This window comes from Netta rufina (assembly GCF_964035555.1).
Source record: "Netta rufina genome assembly, chromosome: 7".
Classification (NCBI taxonomy): Eukaryota; Metazoa; Chordata; class Aves; order Anseriformes; family Anatidae; genus Netta; species Netta rufina.
Window position 1 is genome coordinate 5,044,556 of NC_140130.1, and position 25,429 is coordinate 5,069,984.

The 25,429-nt window shown below is 53.5% G+C and overlaps 1 protein-coding gene across 6 annotated transcripts in view; it reads left to right on the plus strand.

The window, feature by feature from the left end:
• Nucleotides 1–25,429, plus strand: part of COL13A1 (collagen type XIII alpha 1 chain) — a 64,200-nt gene that overhangs the window by 13,384 nt on the left and 25,387 nt on the right. For all 6 annotated transcript variants that reach the window (XM_084290528.1, XM_084290530.1, XM_084290527.1 and 3 more), the window contains 22 exons: nucleotides 108–134; nucleotides 1,146–1,172; nucleotides 1,275–1,301; nucleotides 1,569–1,595; nucleotides 5,236–5,301; nucleotides 8,209–8,325; nucleotides 8,774–8,815; nucleotides 9,655–9,681; nucleotides 10,413–10,448; nucleotides 11,652–11,714; nucleotides 12,271–12,297; nucleotides 16,615–16,659; nucleotides 18,262–18,294; nucleotides 19,102–19,128; nucleotides 19,656–19,718; nucleotides 21,509–21,562; nucleotides 22,095–22,181; nucleotides 22,425–22,469; nucleotides 22,777–22,821; nucleotides 23,412–23,480; nucleotides 23,965–23,988; nucleotides 24,888–24,941. In XM_084290528.1, the coding sequence (XP_084146654.1) occupies nucleotides 108–134; nucleotides 1,146–1,172; nucleotides 1,275–1,301; nucleotides 1,569–1,595; nucleotides 5,236–5,301; nucleotides 8,209–8,325; nucleotides 8,774–8,815; nucleotides 9,655–9,681; nucleotides 10,413–10,448; nucleotides 11,652–11,714; nucleotides 12,271–12,297; nucleotides 16,615–16,659; nucleotides 18,262–18,294; nucleotides 19,102–19,128; nucleotides 19,656–19,718; nucleotides 21,509–21,562; nucleotides 22,095–22,181; nucleotides 22,425–22,469; nucleotides 22,777–22,821; nucleotides 23,412–23,480; nucleotides 23,965–23,988; nucleotides 24,888–24,941 (1,032 nt within the window). The remainder of the gene's footprint in view (nucleotides 1–107; nucleotides 135–1,145; nucleotides 1,173–1,274; nucleotides 1,302–1,568; nucleotides 1,596–5,235; nucleotides 5,302–8,208; nucleotides 8,326–8,773; nucleotides 8,816–9,654; nucleotides 9,682–10,412; nucleotides 10,449–11,651; nucleotides 11,715–12,270; nucleotides 12,298–16,614; nucleotides 16,660–18,261; nucleotides 18,295–19,101; nucleotides 19,129–19,655; nucleotides 19,719–21,508; nucleotides 21,563–22,094; nucleotides 22,182–22,424; nucleotides 22,470–22,776; nucleotides 22,822–23,411; nucleotides 23,481–23,964; nucleotides 23,989–24,887; nucleotides 24,942–25,429) is intronic.

The following is a 25,429-nucleotide window of genomic DNA, read 5'->3' on the forward strand; positions in this document are numbered from 1 at the left end:
AACGCCCTCGACAAAGTACCTCCCGAGGCAAGGGGTAAGCAGGTAAAGCCAACATCTTCTAGAGGTTACGATGACTGAAGCTGAGGCACGTTGTCTTTCTTTTGCAGGGCCATCCTGGACAGAAGGGGGAGATGGTAAAGAAATAAATAAATAAAATCTGTCTGTTTGTGGCTGCTGGGTTAGTTTGGAAGGACATTACTCAGCTGGAAATGAGCTCGTAGCGAGGCTAGAGCTCCTAGCTTCAGCCAGTGCCCTCCCTAATTCTGTAACTTCGTTGCAGCATGCTGGGGTGCACGTCTGTCATTTTTACATTACGGCTATCGATTCATCATGTCACAACAGCAACTTTCTAGTTACGCATGGGATATGTTTTCCTTGCAGTTAGCAATTATGTTCTTTAAATATACTCTGGGAGCTGACATTTTTCGTGGTTGGCCTCATAGCAGAAGTAAAAGTTGATGGAAAGTTTTCTGAAAACCCATCTGGTGGCTTTCAACTTATCTAACCAAAAACAAGCATATTTTTCATATTAAATATCTTCCTTCCCCCTCTTGAAGCTCAGTTTCACTTGCGCGCTGTACCGAAATGCTTTCAGTCGCGAATGATAAACTCGGGCCGTGCTTGATGGCAACCCAAGTGCGGTCTTGTTCCTCTTGACATCTCTGATGGTGACATCCCCGAACACCAACGTGCTCAGCTAGCAGCTCTGTAGTCACCTTCGCTCACTGAATTTCTGTGTGCTCTCTTCTGCGCGTCCTGTTTTTGGAGCCCGGGTGTCGGTGTAGCCTCTGGCGAGCACATGTTGCAGATCCCCTTCCCCGCTCTGACATCCCTCACTTGCGCAACCAGGCTTCAGTCCTGGCTGCTGCTGGTTCCATCCCAGCGCGTCGGCTGAGGGCCCGGGAACAATGAGGGTGTGTTTCCCTGATGATTTTCCCCCTCTCCTAATAATTCCCCCACCACGGCACAGCCAGAACATGCGTGTGTTTTCACTCCCCTTTCACGAAGGGCCCAGAGCTCTCTTGGGAACTTTTCTCCACAAATGTGTTTAAAATCTGAGCTTCCACCCTGTGCTGAGAATTTTGTTGTCTTGTCAGTGTAAATGGGAATTCCCCTCACGTTCATCACAATGTGTTTCTTTAAAGGGTGCTGCAGGTCCCAGGGGACAACCAGTAAGTACCCCAGCTCGCAGCTCTACCTCCCCGATCCCTTTCCCCTCGCATGCACCGACCTCTCTACTGAGAGCTTTTTTAAAAATCACTTTTCTCTTATAGGGACCCCCGGGACAAAAAGGAGAAAAGGTAATTTTAACGTGAGACATGTTGAAAATGAAAAGTAAATTAAAAACTAAAACTAAAGACTCTGAGTGGCCGAGAGATACAGGAGAAACAGAGGGCTCTGGGGGCAGGGGGTGGAAGGCAGGCTGCTTATCAGGTGTAAATTGCCATGGCCTCACTGAGTTCAGCAGGGCCGCAGTGATTTACACCTTGTGGCTCTGACCCTGCATCTATTTTGGTCCTCTCTGTTGGTGGTTTAAACCCTTTCCTTTTAATCCCCTTCTTTCGCAGGGTCAGTGTGCGGAGTACCCCCACAGGGTAAGTCATTAGCGTCGTTATCGTCTGTCCTGTGCCTTCCTGCATGTTAATCCCCCTTCGTTTGAGTGGCTTCTCGTTGGAAATACGGATCTCTTCAGTAACGAGGTGCCTCATCCAGGCAGCAGCGCCTGGCTGATTGATGTGTTTCACAGAAAAGCTGCAGATAAGGTTTTCCAGGAGGGCTGTTGGTCTGTTCCTGCCCACCGGGGCTGACCCCCGGTTAAATGCTCTCGTTGCTTCTTCCTGGAAAGCCTCTGTGCCCCCGTGGGGTTAGACGCAGATACGTGGTGGAGACCAGGCTTGTGTCCTTACCCCAAAACCCAGTGAAACCTGGGGTTTCTGGAGGAACAGAGGTGCTCCAGCTCTGTCCCTCTCCCACATGTAGTACGGCCAGGAGCAGTGCAGGGGCTGCAGATCCCAGGACACTGTATTGCCTTCCCTCTTTTTTTCTTCCTCCTGCTGTCCCCAACCCCACACAGAGCCAAGGGGAAGGGTTGTGCTCCCTGCCTGAAGATGAGCAGGGGTGGCCACGGCGCTGACTGGTCCCCCAAGAGCTGGTCCCCAGGGTGGAGAAGAGGCACAGAGGGAGGACCGATGCCAGCAGCCGCTTAATGAAAGCCAGGATATTGCCCCACTTGCCTCTCTGGCCTGGCCTGGTCAGCATGTACCACAGCCAAGAGAGGAGAGAGAACATCGTGGGGTTTGAGGGGATTACAGGGGCAAAATTTAACCAGCTCTAAAAACAGCCCGAGCACTGGAAATCCACTGGAAATGCATTGGAACGACATCATATGAAGCGGCTGGAATTTGCAATCTGGGTGTACAGGGAGACAGGCTTAAGGGCTTTCTGTTTATTTTTGACGAGCCTCTGGACAATTAGCTGGGCTCCGTGCCCTGTCCCCGGGGGGAGCAGGGCCCTGGATGCTCTGTGTGGCAGAGCCAGGGGCGAGATCTCAGCTGGCACTGAGGGAGATGGGGACGGTGGGCATGTGCCAGCCCGGGTACAATAATAGCAGGTCAGCTGTGTTTCTTTAGGCGAGCAGGCTCACTAGATTGTTATGCTAAAAAGAAGCGAGCAGCAATGTTCACCCCAGCAGTGTCCTGGATTCTGGTTACAGCCCTTGGCTCCTGGCTGTCCTCAGAGCTCAAGGTGAAAAGTGGGGACGGGACCTGCGGCAACACGGGGAAACCTGCGCTCGCTCCTGGGGTGACTGCAGCAGGGTGGGGACAGCAGGGAAAAGGCTGGAGCAAAGCCTCACGTCCCAGCAAAGCCTCAGGGGTTAGCTCTGGACTCACCGAAGCAGCAAGCTCAGCATTTTAAAAAGCCCACGGGTCATCCCGAGGCATTCCAGGATGTGCTCGTGGGAAGAGCGACTGCTGTCAGGTCAGCCCGTGGGGGGCTGTCCCAGAGGGTCTGCTCACAGGCTCAGGGTGCGAGCAGCCAGCAGAGGTGCAGTTCCCTTTCCTCCTCCCAGAATGAAAAGGAGGATGAGCCTTGCAGTAAAAGTGCCATCCGTTTGACTGAACTGCAATTTGTTCTTGCTTTCCTCATGGACAAGGACCTTTGTCAGATGCTCTGGGCAAGGAGGGCAAAAGCAACATCCTGGAAAGCCAGAGATGTCGTTTCAGTTTTGTTTGGCCTTTGTTTTCTTAGGAAGGAAATGTAGGTTAGGATGTATGCCTTGGCTCATGCTGCAGTTTCCTATTTTTTTCTTCTCTACGAGTCTGTCTGCCCTGCGGCTCTGCGAGGGACGATCCCAGGCGTGGGGCTGCACCTTCAGTGTGGGCTGGCTGTCCCCAGAGCAATGTCCTGGGGTCGGGAGCCCAGCGCCGGGAAGAGGGGGAGCAGCCGTGCTCCCTCTGCTCTCCAAAACGCCGTGTGTCTCACTGACCCCCTTTGTCACGTCTTCACTGTCCCCTAGGAATACCTAAGCACCACCCTCGCAGCCCTGCGCTCTAACCAGATCCTTACGCTGAAGGTTTGTGGGTGACGGCTTGGCGGGACCTGGTTCCGACGCAAAGGCACAAGGATGTGCACCCAATATTGCACGCTGGGACGCAGAGGGGCAGGGCAGGAGCTGCCTGCAGGAGGCCTCGGGTTCCTTCTCTAAACAAACCTGAATCCATTGCTGGACGTTGTCTCTCCTCTGGTTTTGGGAAAGCTCTTACTGCTTCCCTCCACTTGCTTCCTTCCCTTTTCCAGCATCCTCCCTCTGCTTCCCTGTGAGCTGCGTAATATTTCAGATACACTGCAGCACTCGAGGAGACAGACAAAGCCAGCTCAGATGGCTCCGGGTCACTCATACAGGCACAGTTTTAGTGCTGATTTACAGCAACATCCCCCCGGAAAGGTCAGCTCAGCCCCAAATGCTCTCCTGAGCTAAGGGGCCTCCTGCACTTGTCTCCTATAAAGAGCAGGGCTTTCTCCAGATAGATCAGCCCGGCTGATTTTCCAGCAGTGCTTTTATTGCCTCAGGATCAGCATATTGGAGCACAGCCTCCTGAGCACGGGGCAGTGCTGCGATATTGGGTGCCTGCTTCCCTTTGCAACGGGACCGGGTCCTGGCCTGCACCGTGGGCGCGAGGAGCGGCGTTTGTAGGGACCAGGGCACGCCTGGTGCCACGGGAGACCTGCGGGCACACCTCCGAGGGCACAGCTCACATGGGGAAAGGCTGCACAGCAGGGCCAGGCTTTTGTGCCTGAGCACAGAAAGCCTCTTTCTCTTCTCCCTGTGTAAAAACCAAGATCGGCCTCAATGGAAAGCTGATAGGAACAGGAAAGCGGATCAGGGCAGAGGAGCATTCCTGGGCCTGGAGCCGGCACGGTGGGTGCCAGGCTGACATGGATGCAAGTGGAAACTGGATACAGCGCGAGGATGAACAAATGCTCCCGAGCTTTCGTGCATTTGATTTCTGCGTGTCCGGGTCAGCTTTGTGCACTAGGGCAGCATTCCTGGCTATAAGCAGTTGGAGGCTGATGTTACTGTTAAACAAGGAAAAGCAAAGCGCAGGCTCCCAGGGCAATAAATACCCTGCTTGGGGCTCACCAAGGTCTTGTCTTTTCCCTTGGTGGTGTCCATGTGGCTGAATGGACCATGCTGGTGCCCCAACGCCTGCTGCTGACCCCAGCTAGCTCTCTGCACTCCCATCCATACCCCAGGGACTGCCCACAGATACAGGCAGTCTCTTGAAAGGGAAGGGGGAAAGAAATAGGAAATCACACTTGGGACACTTGGAGAAAATCAGCCTTTTGATAGCCGCCCCAAATCTGGTGATGAGAGATGAAGGGAAACCGTCCTGTCAGTGGAGAGCTTAGCAAAGCCAGTCTGTGTGTGTGGGGGGTGTCTTGCAATAAATTCTGCCTGAGGAGAGCGGAGTCAGAAATCCCCTGGGTGAGTTTTATCTCCGAGCAGTGAAAGCTGTGCAGCGGGAGGCCGGCGAGCAGCACGTCCCCCTGTGAGCACCGCGCGGCGCGGAGGAGCTCGGAGGTCTGCCGGCAGGTCCCCATGCCCCGCGCGGCGGTCGACTTTGATGGCAATCTCTCTGTTCCCCTCTTCTCTGTTCTCTCCCCTGGCTGCTCTCTGACTCTCGGTGCCCTAACGGCCTCCTTTGCCCTGCGACCTTCTGGTTTGATCTTCAGCTGTTGCCTCTCCTCAATTCAGTGCGGCTGGCTCCACCTCCGGTCATAAAGAGACGCACTTTCCAGGTAGACTTCTCCTCCTCGTTGCCTGTTTCTAAGCCTACTCCGATGCTTGCAATTAATCAGCTTGCTACCTGTCTGTCTTCCCCCGCGGAGGGGCTTCCAAAAGGCTCGGGCAGAGCTGAGGGACTTGCTTTGAAGTGGAGGCAATCTTTGATGTGATAATATGGCTAAAAAGAAACGCAGCGAAGCCAGTTCTTTAAACGAAAAGAAATGGGCCATGCAACTGCTCTCAGGACTGTCGACAAGCAGTCTCCTACCTTAAAGAGTCAGTTCCTGCGTATTCAATCTCCAGAAGAGGCTGGAAGCCTCTTGCTGAAATGTAGCTAATGTCTGTGAAATTTAACTGAGATGAATGAATAGGCAAACGCTGCTTCTGAGGGCTAGTCTGGCCTGAGACACTTGGGAGAATGTGTTTAAATAAGCTCTTATAATGGTTTCATTAAATTGCATTAAATCTTTGTGTAAACACATTTATTTTGGTTTCCAGGGCCATAACTCATGTTTAGTTTAGTTTATTTTGGGAATGAATTCATAAAAGGAATTACGGACATATGAATGGTGAATAAGAGTGTCCGTAGTCAGAGTTCATGTGGCTTTTAATGAGCCCACTCTAAGCTCCCTCGCTCCATCCGTCGGGATTAGCTTTCCTGCGCAGACAAACCGCGGTAATTACCCCACTGAAGTGTGCTGGGCACCCTCTACCAAGCGGCTGGGTTTTGTCACCCCGCTGCATGTCTAGACAGTCAGATGCTAGCAGGGAGCTGCAGTCTGCAGCACCACGAGGTGCCTGCCCCTTGCCCAGCGCTGCATAAAACCCTGACCTTAACCCTCAGGCCCGTGCTCTCGGTCCTGTTCCTATCAGCTCGGCGTTCACAGCACGGAAAGCCCCGTGGCTGGCGCTGGTTGCCCTTCAACACGACAATCCGAAGAGCCAGGCCAAGGGCTGACCTCTTGGGAAGGCTTTGAAAGCTGAAGTTCCTATCCAGGATGAAGTGGGAAACTTGAATAGCTGCCCTGCGTCCTGTCGTCAGCCAGGGCTGCAAATTCCCCCCGTTCCCAGAGGCCAGCTTCACCGGAGGATTTTGCCCTGATCTCTTTTGCTGCTGCCACGTTCGTTCCCTGAGCGCGAGGAAGCGTAATCCACGCCTACAGATCCGCCAGCACCGAGCAATTCCAGGAGCCCGGCGTTTGAACACCAAGAAAAAAAAAAACGTGAGGCTGCAGAGTAAATACTCGCACCGGTGTTGGAGAGAGGACAATCCTGCCGCTGCCTCGCAGCACATCGGCAAGACCTGTGCATCGCCGAGGCACAATGAGGGTGACCAAATGGCGTTCGAAAGAGCCGAAAAATTCACCCCAGTCAACAGCTAAAAATACAGAGCGACATCTGAGCAGCGTGACACCCGATCTCCGCCTTACGGTATCCGCTTACGGGCCAGTCAGATCTGTGGGGGTCTTTTCGTGCTGAATGCATTAATAAGACCGCGGCCATGTGGCAGTAACGTTTCGCGTGCTGAGGGATCTGCATGGATGGGCACTCGCTGTGCCTTACACACGAAGCCAACACGAGGAGGGCTTTGGGTGAGCCCCCTGCGGCCGCTCACCGTGCTGGGGCAGGGCTCCCGCTCTCCCCATCCATCTCCACATCCCCTGCCAGGGAGCCGGCCCCCGCTCCCAGTTCCCCAGCCTCCCGTCCGCCTGGCCCACGCCTCGGAAATTTTTCCTCTGAACAGAGCTCACGGCGGTCGGGCTGAAATTTGCAGCTCCTTTCTTTCATTTCTCATTCTAAACAAAGCAGATGTCCCCGTATCTCCGTGTTTGCACCGCAGGCAGCCAGGATAAACATCACCCTGGTGAGGCACGCGGCCAGGGGACAGATTTCGTGCATTGTCCTCTGCATACGCTGCGTGACAGCGGGCTCGGTTTTACCCAGCAGCAGGCACCCAACGCTTTACAACGGGGGAACCACCACGCTTGATCCCTAGCTTCCCGTGGAAAAAGAGCCGGTCAGATTTAAGGTGGGTCACCGGCAGCGGGGTGTCACGATGTGGCCACGAGGAGGGGAGCCCGTGGGGCAGCAGCGGGGCCGGAGGAGTTGTGATGGAGCTGGATCCATCGCTTACAGATCAGCAGTCTGGTATTCGAGCGGGGCGCTTCCAACCCACTGTCTCCGCAGCGCCGCTTGGTCCCGAGTCCTGGTCCTCGGGGCCAGATGACATTGCTGAGGCATGAGCCGCAGCCGCCGGAGGGCTACCGAGGGGAGGAACCGGCTGGGACGGCCTCGTTCGGGGAGCTGGAAAGGGCAGGTGGCCCCGCACGCACTGCCTTGTGAAATCCTCCAGAAACTGGCTCTGCCTGGCGTACGTAGGCCTGCTTTGGGCGAGCTCCAGAAATGCCATGATGATCGTGTTATTTTCGTTCGCTTTTGTGGCATTTCTGCTTTCGGTCCTTGGAAAAACAGAGGGAGCCTTGTCCAACACACGGAGCGCGGGGGGAAAAACAGGCTGAGGTAGGACGCTGCGGCTCTGCCGGGAATGCCAGCGCGGCCACGGGAGGCTTCGCTTCACATGTGACTGTCAAGTGCTTTGGAAAGCCTCCTGAGAAGCCCAGGAGATGTCTAACGCGTAAATCGTACTTCACCGACTTGCGAAGAAAAAGGAAAAGATCTGTTTGGACTGCTTGGTCATCTGTAGGTCCCTTTGGGCTCTGAGAAGGTGGCCTCGGCTGCCCTTGTGACCGTGGGGAGCTGTCCTCAGAAGGGCTCTGCCTCTTGGAAACCTCTCCTGCACTAACCTGGGGCCTGCTTCTGCCTCTTCTGCTTCGGCCGGGCTGACCTGCCGTGGGTGGCGGGGTGTTGGGGTGACGGGTTTGCTCTGCCTGCCAATAACCCCTTGTTTTAACAAACCTCAGGGCGAACAAGGACAAGCAGGAATCCAAGGTCCCCCGGGGCCCCCTGGCCCGCCAGGGCCCTCTGGACCGGCTGGACCCGAGGGAACCCCAGGACAGCCCGGGCCAGTTGGGCCGCCCGTAAGTCTGATTAAGAAAAAGCCTTTCAGCTTCCTCTTCCTAGAGCGCAGGCAATTTCCTCTGGCCTCTGCTGGAGCCACGGGCGGGGGAATTGCAGGGGATGCGGGTGTGTGGGGAGGAAGAAGTTCCCAGGAAGGAGGGAGGGCGAGCGGGCACCCTGTGCTGTCGCTATCTGGACACACACGTGCGAAGGGGTGACACCAGCCCCGTTTCCTCCTCCTCTGCAGACGGAAGTAACACGCAGGCTGTAATTATCCCCCTCGCAGCAGAAACCTGGCTGATAAAAATCCCTGCCGTCCCTTTGAAGTCCTGCTCCTGTCCTGCTCTCAGGCTGGCAGCAAGCAGCCCAGGAGGGCGAAAACTACAGCACCTTGTAAAATACAGCCCCTTGCTAAGTGTCAGGGGACAGAGCAGAAAATCGTGCTAACGTGCCTCTCTTTTGCAACAGGGCCGAGTGGGAGAACCGGGGAAGCCTGGCAGAGATGGAAAGGTGGGTACCAAAACCCAGCTCCCCTCCTGGGTGCTCTGGGGAGAAGCGTGACGTGCTGGCCCCTGTGAAAGGAGCTGCCATCTGCAGGACTTTTCAAGGCCTTCCAGAAGGACAAGCAAGTCTTGTCCCCTGAGGCCAAAGTGCCTCTCTCCACGTGATGGAGTGTCGGGTGTCCTGCAAGCATCCTCCTCTCTCTTTGAGCTCTGAGGAGCCAAGGATATGGTGACTAAACATTTGGATTGCCATAAGCAGGCAAAATCAAGGGTGATATAGGTATCAAAGCATGTCTGGGATAGTTTTCTCCTCCTGTCTGCTCACATCAGGAAGGCAGCTCCCGTATGGATATTTTGTTTATTTATATTTACATGCACGCATATCCGGTGTGCTTCGTGGTTCAGAGCAGGTAAATTGTTTGGTTATTTCTCATTTCAAAACACAAGTGGTTTGTTTGTTAATATATTCCCTCTATTTAGCTAGTCGGAGAAAGCTGCCAATGCCTGATTTACTCCAGAGCTGCACAGTGGGCTGGGAAGGAGTTTCCCAAGCAAAGCCAGAGAAGCAGGAAAGATTCTGGAGCACAGTGCACGAGGCAAAGCAGCTTCTGGTCTTTGGATTCTGTGAGATCAGGCCTGGGGGAACGGAGCAGCACGGGCATGAAATATTTGGGAGTATGGGTTAAAATGTTATTTACATGAAAAATAGGTCAGGGATGTAGCTCACCTAAGTAAGTCATTTCTGTAAAGGTGTATTTCAAGCCAAATCAGTCAGCATCACCCCAAAGTCTGTATAATGTTGTCTACATTTGCCAACTGCAGTGTCTGCTTTGATTTTACCCACAGGGCTTACCTGGGCCTCCTGGACCAAAGGTGAGACATTTGGCCTCGCTCAGAGGAGCAGGGTGATAAACTGAGAGGTGGACTCTGCTGGTATGGGGACATTTTGTGTACATTTCGAAGGCTGGAGGAGGGGGAAAGGAGGTTACATCGAATATCTGAGAAAGATTTCTGCCCCAGCTCTGTATTGCCTTCGGGGCCCAGCTTGCTTGCTGACTCATGGGTTTTACCCTGGCAAAGTGTCTGAGTTGCATCTCAGCAGAGCAAGGCACGCCTCATCAGCCCCTCTTGCAAAATTCTTTGCCACACACAGCTTTATTGGCTTCTTCCACTCTCAAAGCATTTACCAGCGCTTCAGGAACTGATTTTGCAATGCTATTGTGAACTCCACCACAGTTTCCCATTTATTCACTTGCCAAAGTGCGAATGGGGGGGTGGTTGTTGTTGTTTTTCAGCTGCAACTGCCCACCCCCATTTGTTTTTGTTTGAGATATTTAGCCAGGGTGAGGAGATAGGAAGCACAGAGCTGGCATGAGCTCCCCAGCTGCCAGTGGGTTTTGTATCTTTCCTGCTGGTGTCAGTCACTGCAGGTAGCAGGGACCCCTGAGGATGGAGGTTCAGCAAGCTGGGGGGGTCCCTCTGAGCAAAAAAGTGAATTTTCCTCATGCAGTGGCCTTTCATGCCAGCATCTCCTCAGGGGAAGGGGCAGGGACCTGTCCTTCTCAGCTCAAGCATCACTTCGTTTTGTCTTTTTCCTCTTGCAGGGAGACCCTGGGATTCAGGGATACCCCGGCAGAAAGGTAAGAGGGGCACTTCCAGTACTGCTGAGTGAATTCAGCCTCACCGATGCTTTGTGGGCTCCTCTGGAGCTCTCTGCCCAGCTCTGCTCCTGCTGGACCAGGGGCTGTGACAGGCCCACAAATCCCATACTGTCACCTTGAACCCTCCAGCAGTAGTGGTATGGATTTCTCCCTGTCCGTGTGCCTCTCTACAGCCACTTCCAGCCTGAGATCTGGCTCTTGCGCTACCTGGAAGGGCCAAATCCTGGCTAAGTATAGCTCCCTGCAATAAAGCAGGGAAAAGCTGATCCTTTCCCTGGTTAAATTAGCATCTGCTAATTAACAGCAGGGTTGAGTCAAGTCCGGAGGGTGTAATGGAGACAGAAAGAGAGACAGGGGAAAGGCGCAGAGGGAGATCAAAGGAGGGAAAGGGAATGAAGGGACGCTGCTGAAGAGATGTCATCAGGAGACGGGGAAGGTGAACGCTCCCAGCGGGCAGGAGTCCCGTGTCCCATGTTCTCCCTGCGCTGCTTTACGGGTGCTCTGTGAGCAAAATGGCAAGACCTTAGAGCTTTTTAATTAGTCCTGTATAAACCGAGAAGTTTTTGTTCTGTCAGGAAGTGGAAATTATAGCCCCCGCGGACCACAGCCCACTCCTGCAGACAGACGCAATTTATTGCCTCCTGTCCCCGTGAACCGTCGGTTTTTCCATTAAGGGCCCATCCTGTTTTGAGGGCGCCAGGCGGGCAGTGAGGGGTCCCTGCAATGACCTCGCGGTGAGGGCCTCTGCTACGAGCCCCTCTTACGTGAAACAACTTGTCTGGCTAATTTACTTGCTGAGCTAAGAGCCCGTGCTCTGGCTGGAGGAATGAGCCCAAGGCTGCGACCTTTCCCTGGGAAAGGTGGAAGGAACGGGTGAAAGGAGGGGAGAAAATCCTCCCCGGTGAGTGGGTCAAGGAAAGGGATAACGGGGCAAAGAGCTGCGCAAAGGTGTTAGCTCTGCTAGGATACAGGATTGTGGGCCCGTTCCCTTCAACCCGTAATTTTTGCACCCTGAGCATCCTTCCTGATGCAGAGAGGTGCTTCTCTCCTAGTGACGCCTGGCGGGCAGGCACCTGTGTGCAGGACCCCTCCCACTTTTGCTGCCCCATCCTGCACGCTCCCTTTTGTGCTTGCTCACTCTGTTTGCTTCTTTTTCTCTGTTTCATCTCTTCTCTTCCCCAGGGGGAGGCGGGCACGGCAGGCCTGCCTGGTGCGCACGGCCTCCCTGGAGCTTCGGGCCCCAAGGTAACTGCTGGGTGCAGCCGGTGAGGCTGCAGGGGCAGACAAGTGCCACACAAGCCCAGAGATGCTAACGGAAAACACAGGGTCAGGGGCTGGCAGCAGATTCCCTGCCTGGTGTAAGGCATGCACACAGAAAGACTTGGTCCTGAAGCAGGACCAGGATTAGCCCCAAACAGGTCCCTGTACCAGAACAGAACTGACCTGCCTTTCAGAGGCTTTTGCGTTAAGGCTGGGAGAATGATGACACTCTGCTCCCCGGAACAGTTTAATGGTTGAGTAGTCTGCACCCAAAACATGCAGGAGGGATTAGTGTGGGCTACCTCCAGCATCCACTACAGCAAGGTGAGCCACCTTGCATTCCCACGAGGGACGGGTTACAGCCCACATTTAAACAGGCAGCGTGGTTTCTCCAGACATCTGGGCTTGCTTTTATCACCCACTCCCTCCTTCAGCAACTTTCTCTTTGGCCCTTTGCTGTTAAGATTGTTCTGCTCGCTCGATTTCTCCTGATGTTCACTGTCCTTCTCTGCTTCTTCTCCCTTTGTTCTTCGCCGGGCAGGGTGAAAAAGGGGACGCCGGCATAAAGGTAGGCATGAGCAATATGGTTTTGTACCACAGTAGATCATCTGGGAGATGCTGCTCCTTGGGCTGCTGGGTTGTAAGAGGAAGTTGGGTCTGAGGCAGCTCTGTGGGGTATTTAATGGAGTACACATCTGTGCTGCCATTAACAGCAAACAGACTCTCCACGCTCAGGCAATAAAGGCAGCCTTTATCCATTCGGTGGAATTTGATTCTTCGCAAAGGCATTTCTCTGACTCTGAAGCTTGCTAATGATTTGTTGCATCTCTCCATGCGATGGGACGGGTTGGGGTTTCCTCATAAAATCTGGTTAGCTGACGCATCAAATCCACTCAAACTCTGCAACTCAGGCTGAGGTTTGGCACCAGCCTTTTCTGTCTGTTTCTGTACACTTTTTACAGCCTCATATGGTCTGTGCCCAGATGTTATCTATTTGCCTAAAATTTACTGTACCCATATATTTAACGTATATTACTCAATGTAGACTGTGCTTAAAACATTACAACGTTGGCAAGTGCTCATGACAGTCGGAGCGTCCCGTGTCATGCCATACATTTTAAACATCACGAGAAAGGATTGGTTCTGCAGTATTTTGAAAGGCATTAACAGTGACACAGCCATTTGAAGTATTCCGTGTGTAGCATGCATCTCGTTTATGGTGCAGCATACACATTTGCTGTATTTTTTCCATCTGGGCGCGTCCCTGTTTGAAAAACAGAAGAAAAGGCACCTTCAGAACTAAACGTGGCTGGATGTAGCACATCAAATTTCAGGAAGTGCTCTTTGGGAATGCAGGCTCTGGTTTAACAGTCGAGTATCACAGCAGCATTGTCTTCCTGCAAGAAAACAATGCCTGCTCAGAAATAACACGGAGCATGCAGAGTCCAAAGGTTCCCCGGTGTCCATCTTCGCGTTAGTGCGATTCCACCGAGCACAAAAGAATTGCTTCTGCTTTGTGCTCCTGCAAATGAAAGCAGAATTGCACCCAGGGCTGGGTGCTCTGGGAGCTACAAATTCGCTGCTGTCTCGACAGCCAGGTGCTCTCCAATTAAGCTGAACTGCAGGACTGAAGTTGGAGCACGGCCTAGGTGGGAGAGAAGTCTGGAAGGAGAGGCCGTGTTCCGGCCCTGCTCCCACATCTCCCAGTTAGCAGACACCTGCTCTGCTCGCACCCACGTACAAGGACTAATCAGCCCTTGATTTATCTTCTGGAGCCCAAACTGAAACCTCTTCATCCCAGATGGGATGAAAACAAAGCCTTCGCAGGAGATAATGGATCTGCGAAGGCCTCCCAAGCCCTTGAGTTGATTCTAGTTTACTTTTTGGCATCGCTGTTTCATGGAGGTCCAGGGGCTCCTCACGCTCTCCTCTTCCCCCTTTCTTGGGTATCTGGGAGGGGACCAGGGGCAGAGATGGGGGAAGGAGCTGGCATCTGTCATTGGCAGAGCGGCCTGCACCAAGCAGAGAGGGAGGCAGTCCTTTCCCCCCACAGCTTTTGTGCTCTGCAGCCATTCTGCCTGCTCTTTGCGTTTGGGCTCTGGCAAAAGGGAAATCTCCAAGTCTTCAGTGATGCCTCAGGGTCATCCGCAGCTGAAAACCTTCTCTGAGCTGTGTTAGAGACTCAGCATGAGCCTGGAGACGTGCTCTAGCTACTTGGGCCCTTACTCATCTCGCTTCATAAAGAGTGGAAGCAAAACCTGCCACGCTTTTTGTGCTCATAAATTGGAGCTCTGTAGGGCCACCTCCCTGGTCCCCAAACAGCCTGTTCTTTCGCACACAGACTTTCATTTGTTACTGTCAGTATCGCTTTTCTTTCTACTTCCTTTCTTCCTTGCTCAGAGGAATTGAAACAAAAGTGAAGAGATAGCCCTAAATCAGCAGCCAGACATCACCCAGTAGCAGCTCCTGAGCATCCACATGGTGCATGAATTTGTTGCCCCCGGAAATTTCTTCTTCCTGTCTGCCTCCCTTCCAGGAGGGCCATTTGGGACTCGGGGAAGCTTTTCATGTTTCCACCTTTGGATTCAATTACCCTGGCCGGGATCTACCTCCGCTTTGTTTGGGGAGCCCAGCTCAGATACCGCAGCTGATTCATGGTTGAGCTGGAGCGATCAGTTTTGTGCAGCGTATCACTGCTTCTTGTGCTCGGGGAGAACATCTCAAGGCCCTGCCTTGCTGCAGGGGCTTACAGACTGAATTCAACCCCCTTGTCCATTTGATAACCTCAAGGCCTACATCTGTGTCTCCTGAAGGCCACTAGGCAAGCTGTAAGTATGACCAGCTGGGTCATTTCAGTAAGCATTTCACTTGCTGCCTCCCAGCTTGGCAATTGCATTCAGCTTAGCTGACGTTTTCTCTCTTTTTATGAAAGCTCCTTAGGATGAGGCTTTTTCCCATTCTCTGAGGAAAGAGCAAGAAGAAATTGGCCACAGAGTTGCTCAATAACTCCACGTCTTCTGCCTGTCGCAGCAAGGGGTAGAGAAGGAAGGGTCTCCGGTGTAATTAGCAGCCCATAGCCAGTGCTGCTAACGAGCTGATTAGCACAGGGCGTGCTCTGTCACGGCTGGCACTGAACAGCTATAAAGCTGCTCACCAAGAGCAGGGGCTTCCCCTTTGCTGCACAAGAGGGGTAGCATCTCTCTTTCAGGGGGGTCAAGGAGCTTGGATGTATTTCCTAAGACAGCACAAAGCTTGGGAGAGCCAGGAGATGCTGCTGGCTGCCTTCCTGGGGTCCTGAGCTGGGTGTTTCACCTCCCACATCTGCCTTTGGTAATCCTTCCTGGCTTCTAGCTTGGGTCCCTCATTTTGGTGGTGGCTCTGGTACGCTGTGCAGCCCTTCCTTGGCATGAAGGACATGGGAAGAGCATTAAGCCATCAGCACGGTGGGTACTTACTGCCTTACAAGGGCTTTCAAGCACTTAGGGGCTTAAAGACGTTCTGGAGCCTTGCTTTTCCTGCTTATCCTCCAGCTGTGGCTCGGAGGTTTCTTTCTGCTCTTTAATGGTGCAGCGTCCTGCTTGTTTCTGCTCTCTAATTAGCTCCAGGGCCTGTGTGATCCTGCAGGTGTTGATGGGGGCTGTGCAAACGGTCTGAGGCCATCATCAGAAAATGTCAGGGCTGTGTGGTTGCTCTGTAACTTGCCCCCTGTTAGGGGTTACCTCGCTCTTTCTCACTAGGGCGGCTTTGCTTTCACAGGGCTAAATAATTAATCAGCTCTTCAGGCAGGTAGTTTCTTCCAGAAACTCTCTGGGTTGGGGCATTACTTCCCCGTGCAGGGCTGCTCTGTGGGGCCGTGCTCCGTGGTACAGGTGCTCCCAGCAGAAACCTTTGGTCTTGTCTCATTCAGGAAAAAAAAAAAAAAAACATCAGTAAGCAGCCTCTCTGAGATATTTCGTTTTCATTTGTATCAGCTAAAATCCAGGCTGGCTACACAAAGCAAACCCTGGGGTTGATGTTTCCCCGCACAGGTTTGTTCATCCTGTAGTGGCTGCGGGCTGAAATCCTGCAGCAGGACACAGAGGCTGCCTTTGTTCCCAGAGCTGTTGCTGCTCTAATGTGTGATTTCTCATCTCTGTCAGCCTTGTCCTGCACTGGAACTTTTCCTTTCAAAAAAATCTTCTGAGCTCAGCGGATAAAATGCACCGTGCAATGGTTACGTCTTATTATTAAACAACGAGCTTGTGAGGAAGAAGGGTATTTCTCTTCTGCCTTGTAAATTGTTGGTGTGACCCTGACACCTAGCTCAGCATCTGTGTAAAAACCCACGCTTCTGCTTGCGTGAGTGAACCAGCACAGCCCAAGGAAGATGTCTCTTGCAGTTAGGTCCGTGTCCTCAGTGCACCCTGGTTTGGCAGAGCTGGTGGCCCACCAGGTTCCTTGGATTTACCTTCCCAGGATCCGATACTTCTTTTTGCTTTGGGATCTTCCTAGAGCAGAACAGGGTGCGTGCCACGGGCTGGCTGAGCAAGAAGTGATGAGTCTTAAGCCACAACTACAGCAGAAGTGCAAGGAGGATGGGGAAGGTTTTTTTTTGTTTTGGTTTTGTCCCTGCTTTGTTGCAGTTCTCATCCCTTTGCTCAGTTCCTCACTGGGCTCGCGCTGCTGGGTGGCCAGAGAGCCCTCACCTTTGGTGGTGCAGTTGAAAGGAAGGCTCGTGCCCTTGGGAACTCCCCTCTCTGATCTGAGGGATGTTTTTTGGGGGGTTGGCAGTGGGCTCCCACTGAGGGGGATGCTGCCATGCCAGCAGGAAAGTGCAAGTCCCCCCAAGAAGTCCCACCACCTTGTGTCTGTTGCTCTTTTCCTGTGTTTCTTGCTCTGCTTCCAGGGGGAGAGAGGCATGCCAGGGCTGCCGGGAAGACACGGCATGAAGGTACCTTGTAAAAAGCACGGTGCTGTTTGTCTGCCTGACCTCCCCACACCGCTCTGCTGGCCCTGATGCGCGAGCATCACCTGGATTGGTGTGCGTGTGTCTGTCGGCTGCCCTCAGCTGAGTTCTTCCTGCTTCTAAATTGCCAAGTGTAGGGCCCGATTCCTGGTGCTGACTGCGAGGGGGAGAAGGGTTTCACCAAGCAAACGGCATGCCCGGTCTGATGCTGGCTGGCAACACCCAGAATTTGTGCTCTGTGAGCTGGGGGCTGCTCCACGAACCTGCCCCTGCTGCGTGTTGGCCCGCGGGGTTGTGCAGGCACGGACCCAGACTGGTGCAGCGATGGGTCAGGGTCGGTGTGTGCGAGCAAGCCTGCATGCGTGTGCCTTGCTGCGTTTTGGGATCAGTACTAGAAAATAACATCTGCGTTCGCTGCCATTTGAAGGCCAAAGAGCGAGGGGCAGGCATCCCAAATGTACCGTGAAAGCCTAACCCCAGCCACTTTCTGCACATAATCCCTTTCATAACTCCAGCCCATATTCACTAAAACCTACTGACCCCTGAGACATTCTGGAATGCTTTTTTCCCCCTTTTATTGCATAGAATCCCTGATCTCCATCTTCTGTCCTTGTGTTTTTTAGCTTTGTCCCCGATTTCTGTTTCAGAAAGCTGAGAGGTATGATCCCGCTGCTCTCTGGCTCCCCACTCCTCCTTGTTTGAACTTTTCCAAGCTCTCTTTACTTTGAACTTGGCTCCCAGTCCTCCTCTCTACCTCATGTGCTACATCCCGAGCCCTGTCATTTCCCACTTCCTAACACTACTTCACCTCCTCCCCCCTCCTTAGACCCCCCGTTACCCCTCATCTTTGCTTTTGTAACTGGACATTTTCACCCGCCCCTAACTGATACTAACCCAGGGCACACAGAGACTGTAGAGCAAAGGGTTGATGCCGACGACCTGCTTTTTGCATCCGTGCTGTTGAGGAAAATGTGCCTGTCCACGGGTGCACCTGTCTGCCGGGGCTCCTGAGCACCCGTCTCCGGTTGCAGGGCAGGCTGAGTCCCATGGTTTTATGGTGACTTGCTCTGCGGTGCGGAATGACACCCAAATTGCAGTGCTTGGGAGTCGTTTTTTCCCCTAAGGTGGCTGGCTGCGCAGCTCTCCTGAAAACATCTTGCTGCAGGGCTCGTCTTCTCTGGCAAAAGCAGCATCTGGGCTCTGTATCTGGGATCAAGAGCTGGACTGGGCGCCCGGTCCTCGGTCTCTTTGCTTTCCGCAGTTATTTGATGCCGTTCTGCTTGTTGGCCCCTGCTTCACCAGCAGGGTAGGGGTGGAAATTGGTTTTGTGACCTGGCTGTGCCCACGATCTCTGCCTTTAGAGGAGCTTTCTGGAAAGCAAAGCCACTGCCCTAGGTGAACGCCCCGTGCGGGGAAGGAGGACGTGCGCTCTGTGGCGTTACGGCATTACTGCGGAGTGTTGGAAAGGAAAAGATGTGGATTTTGCCTTATAGTTTCACTTGGCTGGTACTGTTTTATTTCTTAACGACAAAAAAACTCGCGTCCAGTTCATTTAAACAAGGTTTCTGTCTCTTCTCTTTCTGACAGGGAGCCCCTGGGTTGGCCGCCGCCGGGATGAAGGTCAGTTTTGCGCGGCGCTGCAGTCCCTCAAGTAGGGCACGTCCAAGGGAAGGGCTGGAGCTGTGCGAGGAGAGCACGGGAAAATGGTCAGACAGCTCCCACTGCAGGGGAACCGCAGAACTGCTGTTGGCAGAGAGGCGACGTCCCCCTTCAGCAGTGCCCCTGCTGCTCTGCACCTCTCTGAGCAGAGCCTGGTGAGCTCACGGCGCTCCACAGCAGGGCTGGGATGGCAGCACAGCAAGGGATGAGCTGGGCGCCTATTAGGGGGCGGAAAGTTCCCCTGAGGGATCTGAGATGTGCAGTGATTGTTGTCCTGATCGCCCCCAGCTGCTGCAGGAAAGCAGACAGATAAGGAAGTTGTCCCCAGAGCTGGTGGGGAGGGTTTTTCTCCCTGATCCCACATGGTTCCCATATTAACACACACCCCCACGTCCCAGCTGGGCCTGCAGCCTCGCAGTCTGCAAACAGAGCCAGGAGCAGGCGAGTTCCTCAAAGCCAGCAGAGGAGTCTCACCATGCTCCCTTGCATCTGGAAGTCTCTTCCTGAAATCCTGCAAGGTGGTTACTCAGTTTCCCAAAAGCCTCTTGTTTGAAGCTTGATGTTTTTTTCCAGAAGCTGACTAATGAAGATAGTACTTCTGCCTGGAGCTTGTTTTAATAGGCATTTAATGCATCCTCATGCCTTTATTTGCAAGACATCCGTAGGGGAATGTTCCTTCCTCCACCCTGAGAGCTCTAGGAGGTTTTGTGCTGTCTTCTTGTTTTATTATTTTTTTTCTCACTTTATTTTCCGTCTTTTCCCCACCAGGGTGAGCCTGGGACTCCAGGAGAAAAGGTACTCTGTAGGCATCGCTCTGTTTTGTTTGTGATTTTTGTCCTGTGGTGTTTTTTTCCACTTCCCCTGAGGGAGCTGAGGAACAGCCCTGCACTTCCCAGTGCCCAAACCCAGGTCGCAATGACACCTGCCCCCATGAGCAAGGGCAAGAGCGAATGGCAGTAACATGCAGCGATGCCAAGTGAGAGAGAGACTACTGCAAACAGATTCCCTCCCTCCTGCTGGTGCCTGTGGCTTGGGGAGCACCCTCCTGCTGCCTGCTGGCTCTACGCCACAAAAAACACACACCACACTTGTCTCAGCGAGCTCCTTCTCCCCAGACCCCCTCTGTGCCCACAGAGGCATTTGGCTCTGCCCTGCGGTGCCTCTGTTCGTGCCCAGCCTCCCTGTCTCAGCGTGGTGCGACCTGCTTTGGGTTCCTGTGGCGGGCAGGGTACAAAAATACCCCGTCCCTCTCCATCACCAATGGCGGGGTTGTGTTACAGCCACCTAACAGCCCTTCTCTGTCTCTTTTCTTCCCCACGAAGGGACAGCCCGGAGTCCCAGGGAGGATGGGCCCCCCAGGTTTGCCAGGGAAAAGGGGGCAGCGGGTAGGACACCGCGTGTTTGGCCTTGGTGTGCTGTGTTCCCTGAGAGCGGGACTGGCAGGAGCCTGCTTGGCCTTGCGTTGTGCTTGTGGGGCATCGTGTGTCCTCCTCTGGCTCTTGCCCCGCTGGTGAAGTGCGTTTGCGTGTTCTCGCTGGCAGCAGGCAGGGCAGCGTGAGGGGCCCGGGGCTTGGGTTTGTCCCGGGAACAGCTGAGGACAGTTCTGCATCTCTTGGCTCCAGAAATAACGCCGGGCTTCAGTAAGCTGACCTCCCTCCTCAGGAAAGCTGCCTCCTCGCACCGGTGTTCAGGTGGCACCAAGCTTTCGGTAGGGCCCTTGTAGCCCTTACAGGGACAGGATTTGGGATGATTAAATTCTGATATCCTTACCAAAACTCTCAAGCCCAAACTTTTTTCTTTGGGCATGAAGTCCTGCCCAAAAGAGGTTTTAATTCTTTCCAGGGAGAGAATTATTCATGGATGCATGCTCTGCTGTGGGAGAAATGCTGGTGGGGGCCTTCCAGGTGGTGGCAGGCAGAAATACCTTAGAGAAAGGGGTCACTGCACTCCTGAATTGCCTAAAAATGATTACTGCTTGTTAATTATTTTCCACGGAGCTGCCAGTGCATGTCTGTTCTTGGAGCATTGATGCAAGCCCCCTGCATGCCAGATGTGTGCCCTTGAGCTCCATGAGACTGGTGTGCAGCACCAGGGAACGCGGTGCTGCTCTGGAGAGAGCGAGGCACCTGCTAGCAAAGGGGGTTTGAATTGTTCTCTGTAATCTGCACAAATTGTTAGTCTTGGAGACGTGAGGATTGCAGGTAAGGACACACCTTGTTCTGGTGATGCACTTGAAATGTCTCTGTGGCATCAAAACCCCTCCAATATCACTCTGCCCTGACAAAAGGCAGAGCCCCAGGCAGCACGCAGTAGCTGGAAACCATGGGTTGGGTGGGATAGGATTAACAGAACCTAATTTCAACGTCAAGACCACTGGCTGAACCCCAGGCATCCACAGATGATCCCGATGCTGTGGTGAACTAAGCAAAGTCACTTCACCAAGCGAAGGCTGGGTTCTGGCTGCCCTCTCTACTCACTGCCCTGCGCCATCCCCCATCCTGCAGGGTGCCTTGAGCGGGCCGTGCTCTCGGGCATCCCCTCGGGGGCCTCAACCCACTCCTGCCCTTTCCCAAACTCCTGTTTTCGCTGCTTTCCACCACCACCGTGTGTCGCAGAGCTTGGCTGCTAACCGAGCTGCTGCGCTGCTGTTATTTCGGCGTGATGAGGCTGGGGTGTGGAGGTGGGGGCAGGAGCCACCCCGGGAGAGGTGTAGGATCGCTGGCTGGGATCCCTGCCAGGGCAGTGTGGTTCGTGGTGGGGTGAAAACTGGGAAATTAGTGGGCAGCTCCTGTGGGAAGAGCTGAGCTCCTGCACCCCAAATAGGATAAAGCACCCCAGGCAGCAGCTTCTCTAATTATAAGGAGTGGGGAGAGCCCGTGCTGGAGGGCTGACAGGAGGAAGGGTTTAGCAGACCAGAGCATTAAGGGTGGGAGGGTCTGGATCCCCTGCCCACTCCCCTTCCTTGGGAGAGAGATGGCAGTGATGTGCAGAGGTGGGCAAAGGGCAGGAGAAAACAATTCCCTGCCCGAGCAGGCAGGGCTGGCAGGTGCCTGGTCTGTGCCTAAAATGAGATCCCAGAGGGGAAGGGGAGCGGTTTGAGAGCAGGAGCAGCTTCTCCTTTGGCTGCTCCTCCTGCACAGGCTGCAGTCAGCCCCTGGCTGTGTTTCCTCAACAGGGGGAGAAGGGACGAGCCGGTGACCCTGGGCTTCCCGGACTCCCCGGCCTGAAGGTTTGTATTGTCTGTGATTTGGGGCCATCACACCTCCCAGGCCAGGCCCTAGGCACTTGCCCTTTGGGAAAGGGGACCACGCACTGAATGGCAGTGGCCACTGCAGGAGAGGATGAGGATTTAACAACAACTCCTCTTACTGCTCTTGTACCTGCTCTGTAAGGCTGTCTGCCTGAGAACTGCAGCTCCAGAGGGAGATGTACCCAAAAAAAAGCCAGCATCAAGTGGTTTTATCAGCTCGGTTTCAACAGTGGGGAAAAAACAACCCACAGTGGGGTCAAGCTGGAGGCGCGGGGGTGAGGAATGAGCCGAAGGGGTGGGTGCTGGGTGAAGCCCTGGCAGGGCTCGGAGCTGGAGCAATATTGGCCTGGTTCGTGGCCACCCAGGGGTGTCCCTGGGCTAGCAGGAGGCCAGCTGAGGGCGGGGGGACAGTGAGAAAATTCATCCTGGGCCCTGAGTCTCTAAGCCAGCGGCTTGCCAGGTGAAATTGCAGAGCTGGAGCGAGACGTGGTCTGTTTTTCCTTGCACACAGGGCGAGAAGGGGAATAGCGAGAATGCCTTGGCAGGAGGGAAAGGGGAACCTGGCCCCCCAGGTCTGCCTGGGCCCCCTGGACCAAAGGTGAGTGCTTTTCCTCGCGTGGGGAGTTTGTTGTGAGGGGTTGTGCCCAGCACGAGGCGTGGGGGAAGTTTGCGCTCATCCGTCCCCATTTCTGCTTACACACTGAAGGGGTATCAGCTACTGCAGAGTGTTTTAGTTGTTCAAGCTACGGTTAGTGGCTGGTGTGGGCCTTCCTCCTGGAAATGCAGGAGCTGCACCACCCGCCCCATGCAGAACGATCCCTTTCCTTTCTTTCCCTCTCAGGGAGAAGCTGGTGACATTGGCGCCGCAGGACCGCAGGGGGAAAAGGTACGGAGGGCTCGCGTGCAACCCAGCTCTTGGGACCCGGCCTGGTCCCCCAGAGGCAGCTCTTCCAGCAGCAGCCTGTGCTGGAGCACGCTGAACCTCATGGTGCCAGAGAGCCCATCAGGCTGGTCTGGGGGAGCGCTTCCTACGAAGAAAACCTACAAGCTTTGAGGTCACTGAGGTGTTGCAGGCATGTGCAGGGTCTTCTAGCCCAACCTAGGCTGTCAGAGAGGACCAGCGGAGATAAGAGGTTCCTGGAGCTGAAGCAGCCGAGGTGACGGGCACTGCTGACAGCACGTTCTTGTTACAGGGGGAGCCTGGCGCACCGGGAGAGCAGGGACCCATGGGCCCACGGGTAGGTGTCCTTCACTAACACCTCCAAAGGGTTTTGGCCCTTCACAGGGCTCTAAGCACTGATGGTCTAGGTTGGGCCTCCGCTTTCTTGATGTTCTCACCACCTGTTGAAGTGCTTACAGGTGGTCAAGGGTTAAGTTTGACGCAGGCCACTTCTCCATACCCTTGTCAGAAGGTGCTGCTACTTCAGGGGGGAAAATAATAGACTTCTGAGCCACCTCATGCTCAGCTCATCTGCAAGAGGTGTGTCTGGGCACCCCCGGCTGAATTCTGGCACTCGGACACCCTGCTGCTGCCATTTGCTGACATGCCAAGTCTGGCAATAGAGACAATTCCTGGATTCTGGCCTCAACTTCACCGTTTGCCAGACCCTGACTGTTGCCTGATAGTCTGAGGGACACCTGGCTACAGTTCTGTAGTGTTTCCTCTCTAAAACATGCTTTTGAGCTCAGTTCAACAAACGGAAAACCAGAACCTTGTGAAACTGCCCCCTCTCTGCCACCTCCTTGTTTTAGGGTGAGCCGCAGCTCTCAGGCTGCACCGTGGGAAGGACGATCCCTAAACCCTGACTAAAGGTCTGGTATTTTGCAGGGCCCCAAAGGAGAGCCCGGGAAGGATGAAATGATGGACTACGATGGCAACATCAGTGAAGCTCTCCAGGTGAGCAACTGCCCGGCTGCCCACGAGGTAGCTGTTGGCTGCCTTACTGTTTCCCAGGGGATGCAGAAAACCCAGAGCAGCAAAGGAATTACTTGGTTATTCTGTAGCTCCCTTTGAGCTCACTGCGTGCTGTGTTTCAGTAAATATTTTTGCACCTTGTTTAGGGGGTGCATTAGCACGGGTGGGCACAAAGGCCATGTGAAGCCCCTCAGGAGGGGCCTGTGACTTGGAGTACACTGGTGAAAGCTCTGCAAAGCCTCCCAGAGCTGTGCGCTGCTGGTTGGCCTGGGTTCTGCTTGGAAGAAAGAGATGGGGGAGGAATTGCTGAATAACAGCTCTATGGGACTCAGAGATGAGTTTTGGCTTCATTCTATAAGGTCCTTACTCATTTGGGCTGGTGTTACATTAATAGAGAACAAACCCAGCCTGGGAAGAATCTCTGTTTTCACATGACTGTTACTGTTTCTTCACTTTTTTTTCCTAGGAAATACGAACTTTGGCCTTGATGGTGAGTTCCTGGCTTCACTGTGTGGTTTTAAGCATGTGGCCATATGTTCATCCTAAGCAGATAGCCTGATGGGTTTTGTGCAACTGAAGGTTTTTTGGCCTTTGCTGTTGGGGCAGTGTTGACAGCTGAGGGAAGAGCTCACCTTGCCTTCTGATCTTAGCACTTGAATTACAATCAGGCCCTTGATTTCTCTGATTTAAGAGATAATGTGATGCAAGAGGGGCAGGGAAGAGCAAGGGGAGGCTGACCCAAGTGGAAAAAAAGAGACCTTGGGCGATTTGCAATAAAGATCACTGGCAGTCCATGGTGGGCACTTTGTGGTGGGTGGGGAGGACATCATTTCACCACTGGTAAGTGTGATTTGACACGAGTCCCATCCAGATCTAATTGTTTAAAGCAGGGGTGGGGGGAGCTGGATTTTTAAAATACAGAACAACAACAGGGCAGAGCAAAATGGGTGGAAGCTTCACAACTTGCTAGGCTAAGCTGCTGCCTAGTGGCTAAGCTGCTTGCCTTAAAGTTGTAATTGCCAAAGCTGGTCATAAAATCTGCTCATAAATATTAGGATCTAAGAAGTGTCATGTCTCCTATAATCTCTAGTCTAAAAATACATTTTTGTAGATAGGAAGGGAAAACCTTGCTAGGTTCTTCTCAGTTTTAAGAGGGAATAGCTGTTGTAACTTTTCTTCCATGTGAAAGTAGAGCAACTAATACTTATCTACAACTTGCTTTGGATTCAGCCTGTTGCTAACTCAGGGCCTGCCATTGCTTAGCTTCCCAAGCAAATACAATTCTAGGAGTCCCCAGGAAAATTCCCCTGTAAACTCAGAGGAGCAGGGTACAAAACACAAAAACAAAAACCCTGATGATATTTTGGAAACTGTTTTTTCTTTGTCTAGGGACCACCAGGGCTTCCGGGTGTGGCTGGACCTCCAGGGCCACCAGGACAGAAGGTATTTGCTCAGCCCTTGTGGAGCTGAGGGAAACACGGGAGTGGGCTGGGCAGAATTCACACACATCCCTCCCCTGTGCTCCTCTTCTTCCTGTCGGCACTATCAGGATGCATCTGGTCAGGCTCTACCACACCTCATGCATGAAATCCTGAATCCCTTTTCTCCCACCAAGGCATTATCTCAAAGATGAGGGATCCTTTCTACTCTGCTCCCCTTTAAGAAGCAGCTTATGGGAACTGCTCTCTGCAGGGATCGTGTTGGCTGGAGACTTACAGTGCTGGGGCCGTGAACTGTCATTCTGGGTAAACAAGGCTGGGGAAATTCTTAGAACTCACATGATGTACTGTTTCACCAGGGTTTTCCATGCTTTTTCTGTAACTATTAGTTTTCAAAGTCAGAGTCCCTGCTGACTGCCTCTGTAATGCCCATCCTTCATCATCCCAATGCCACACAAGTTGTCAGAGTCCTTGCTTCCAAACTGCCAGAGT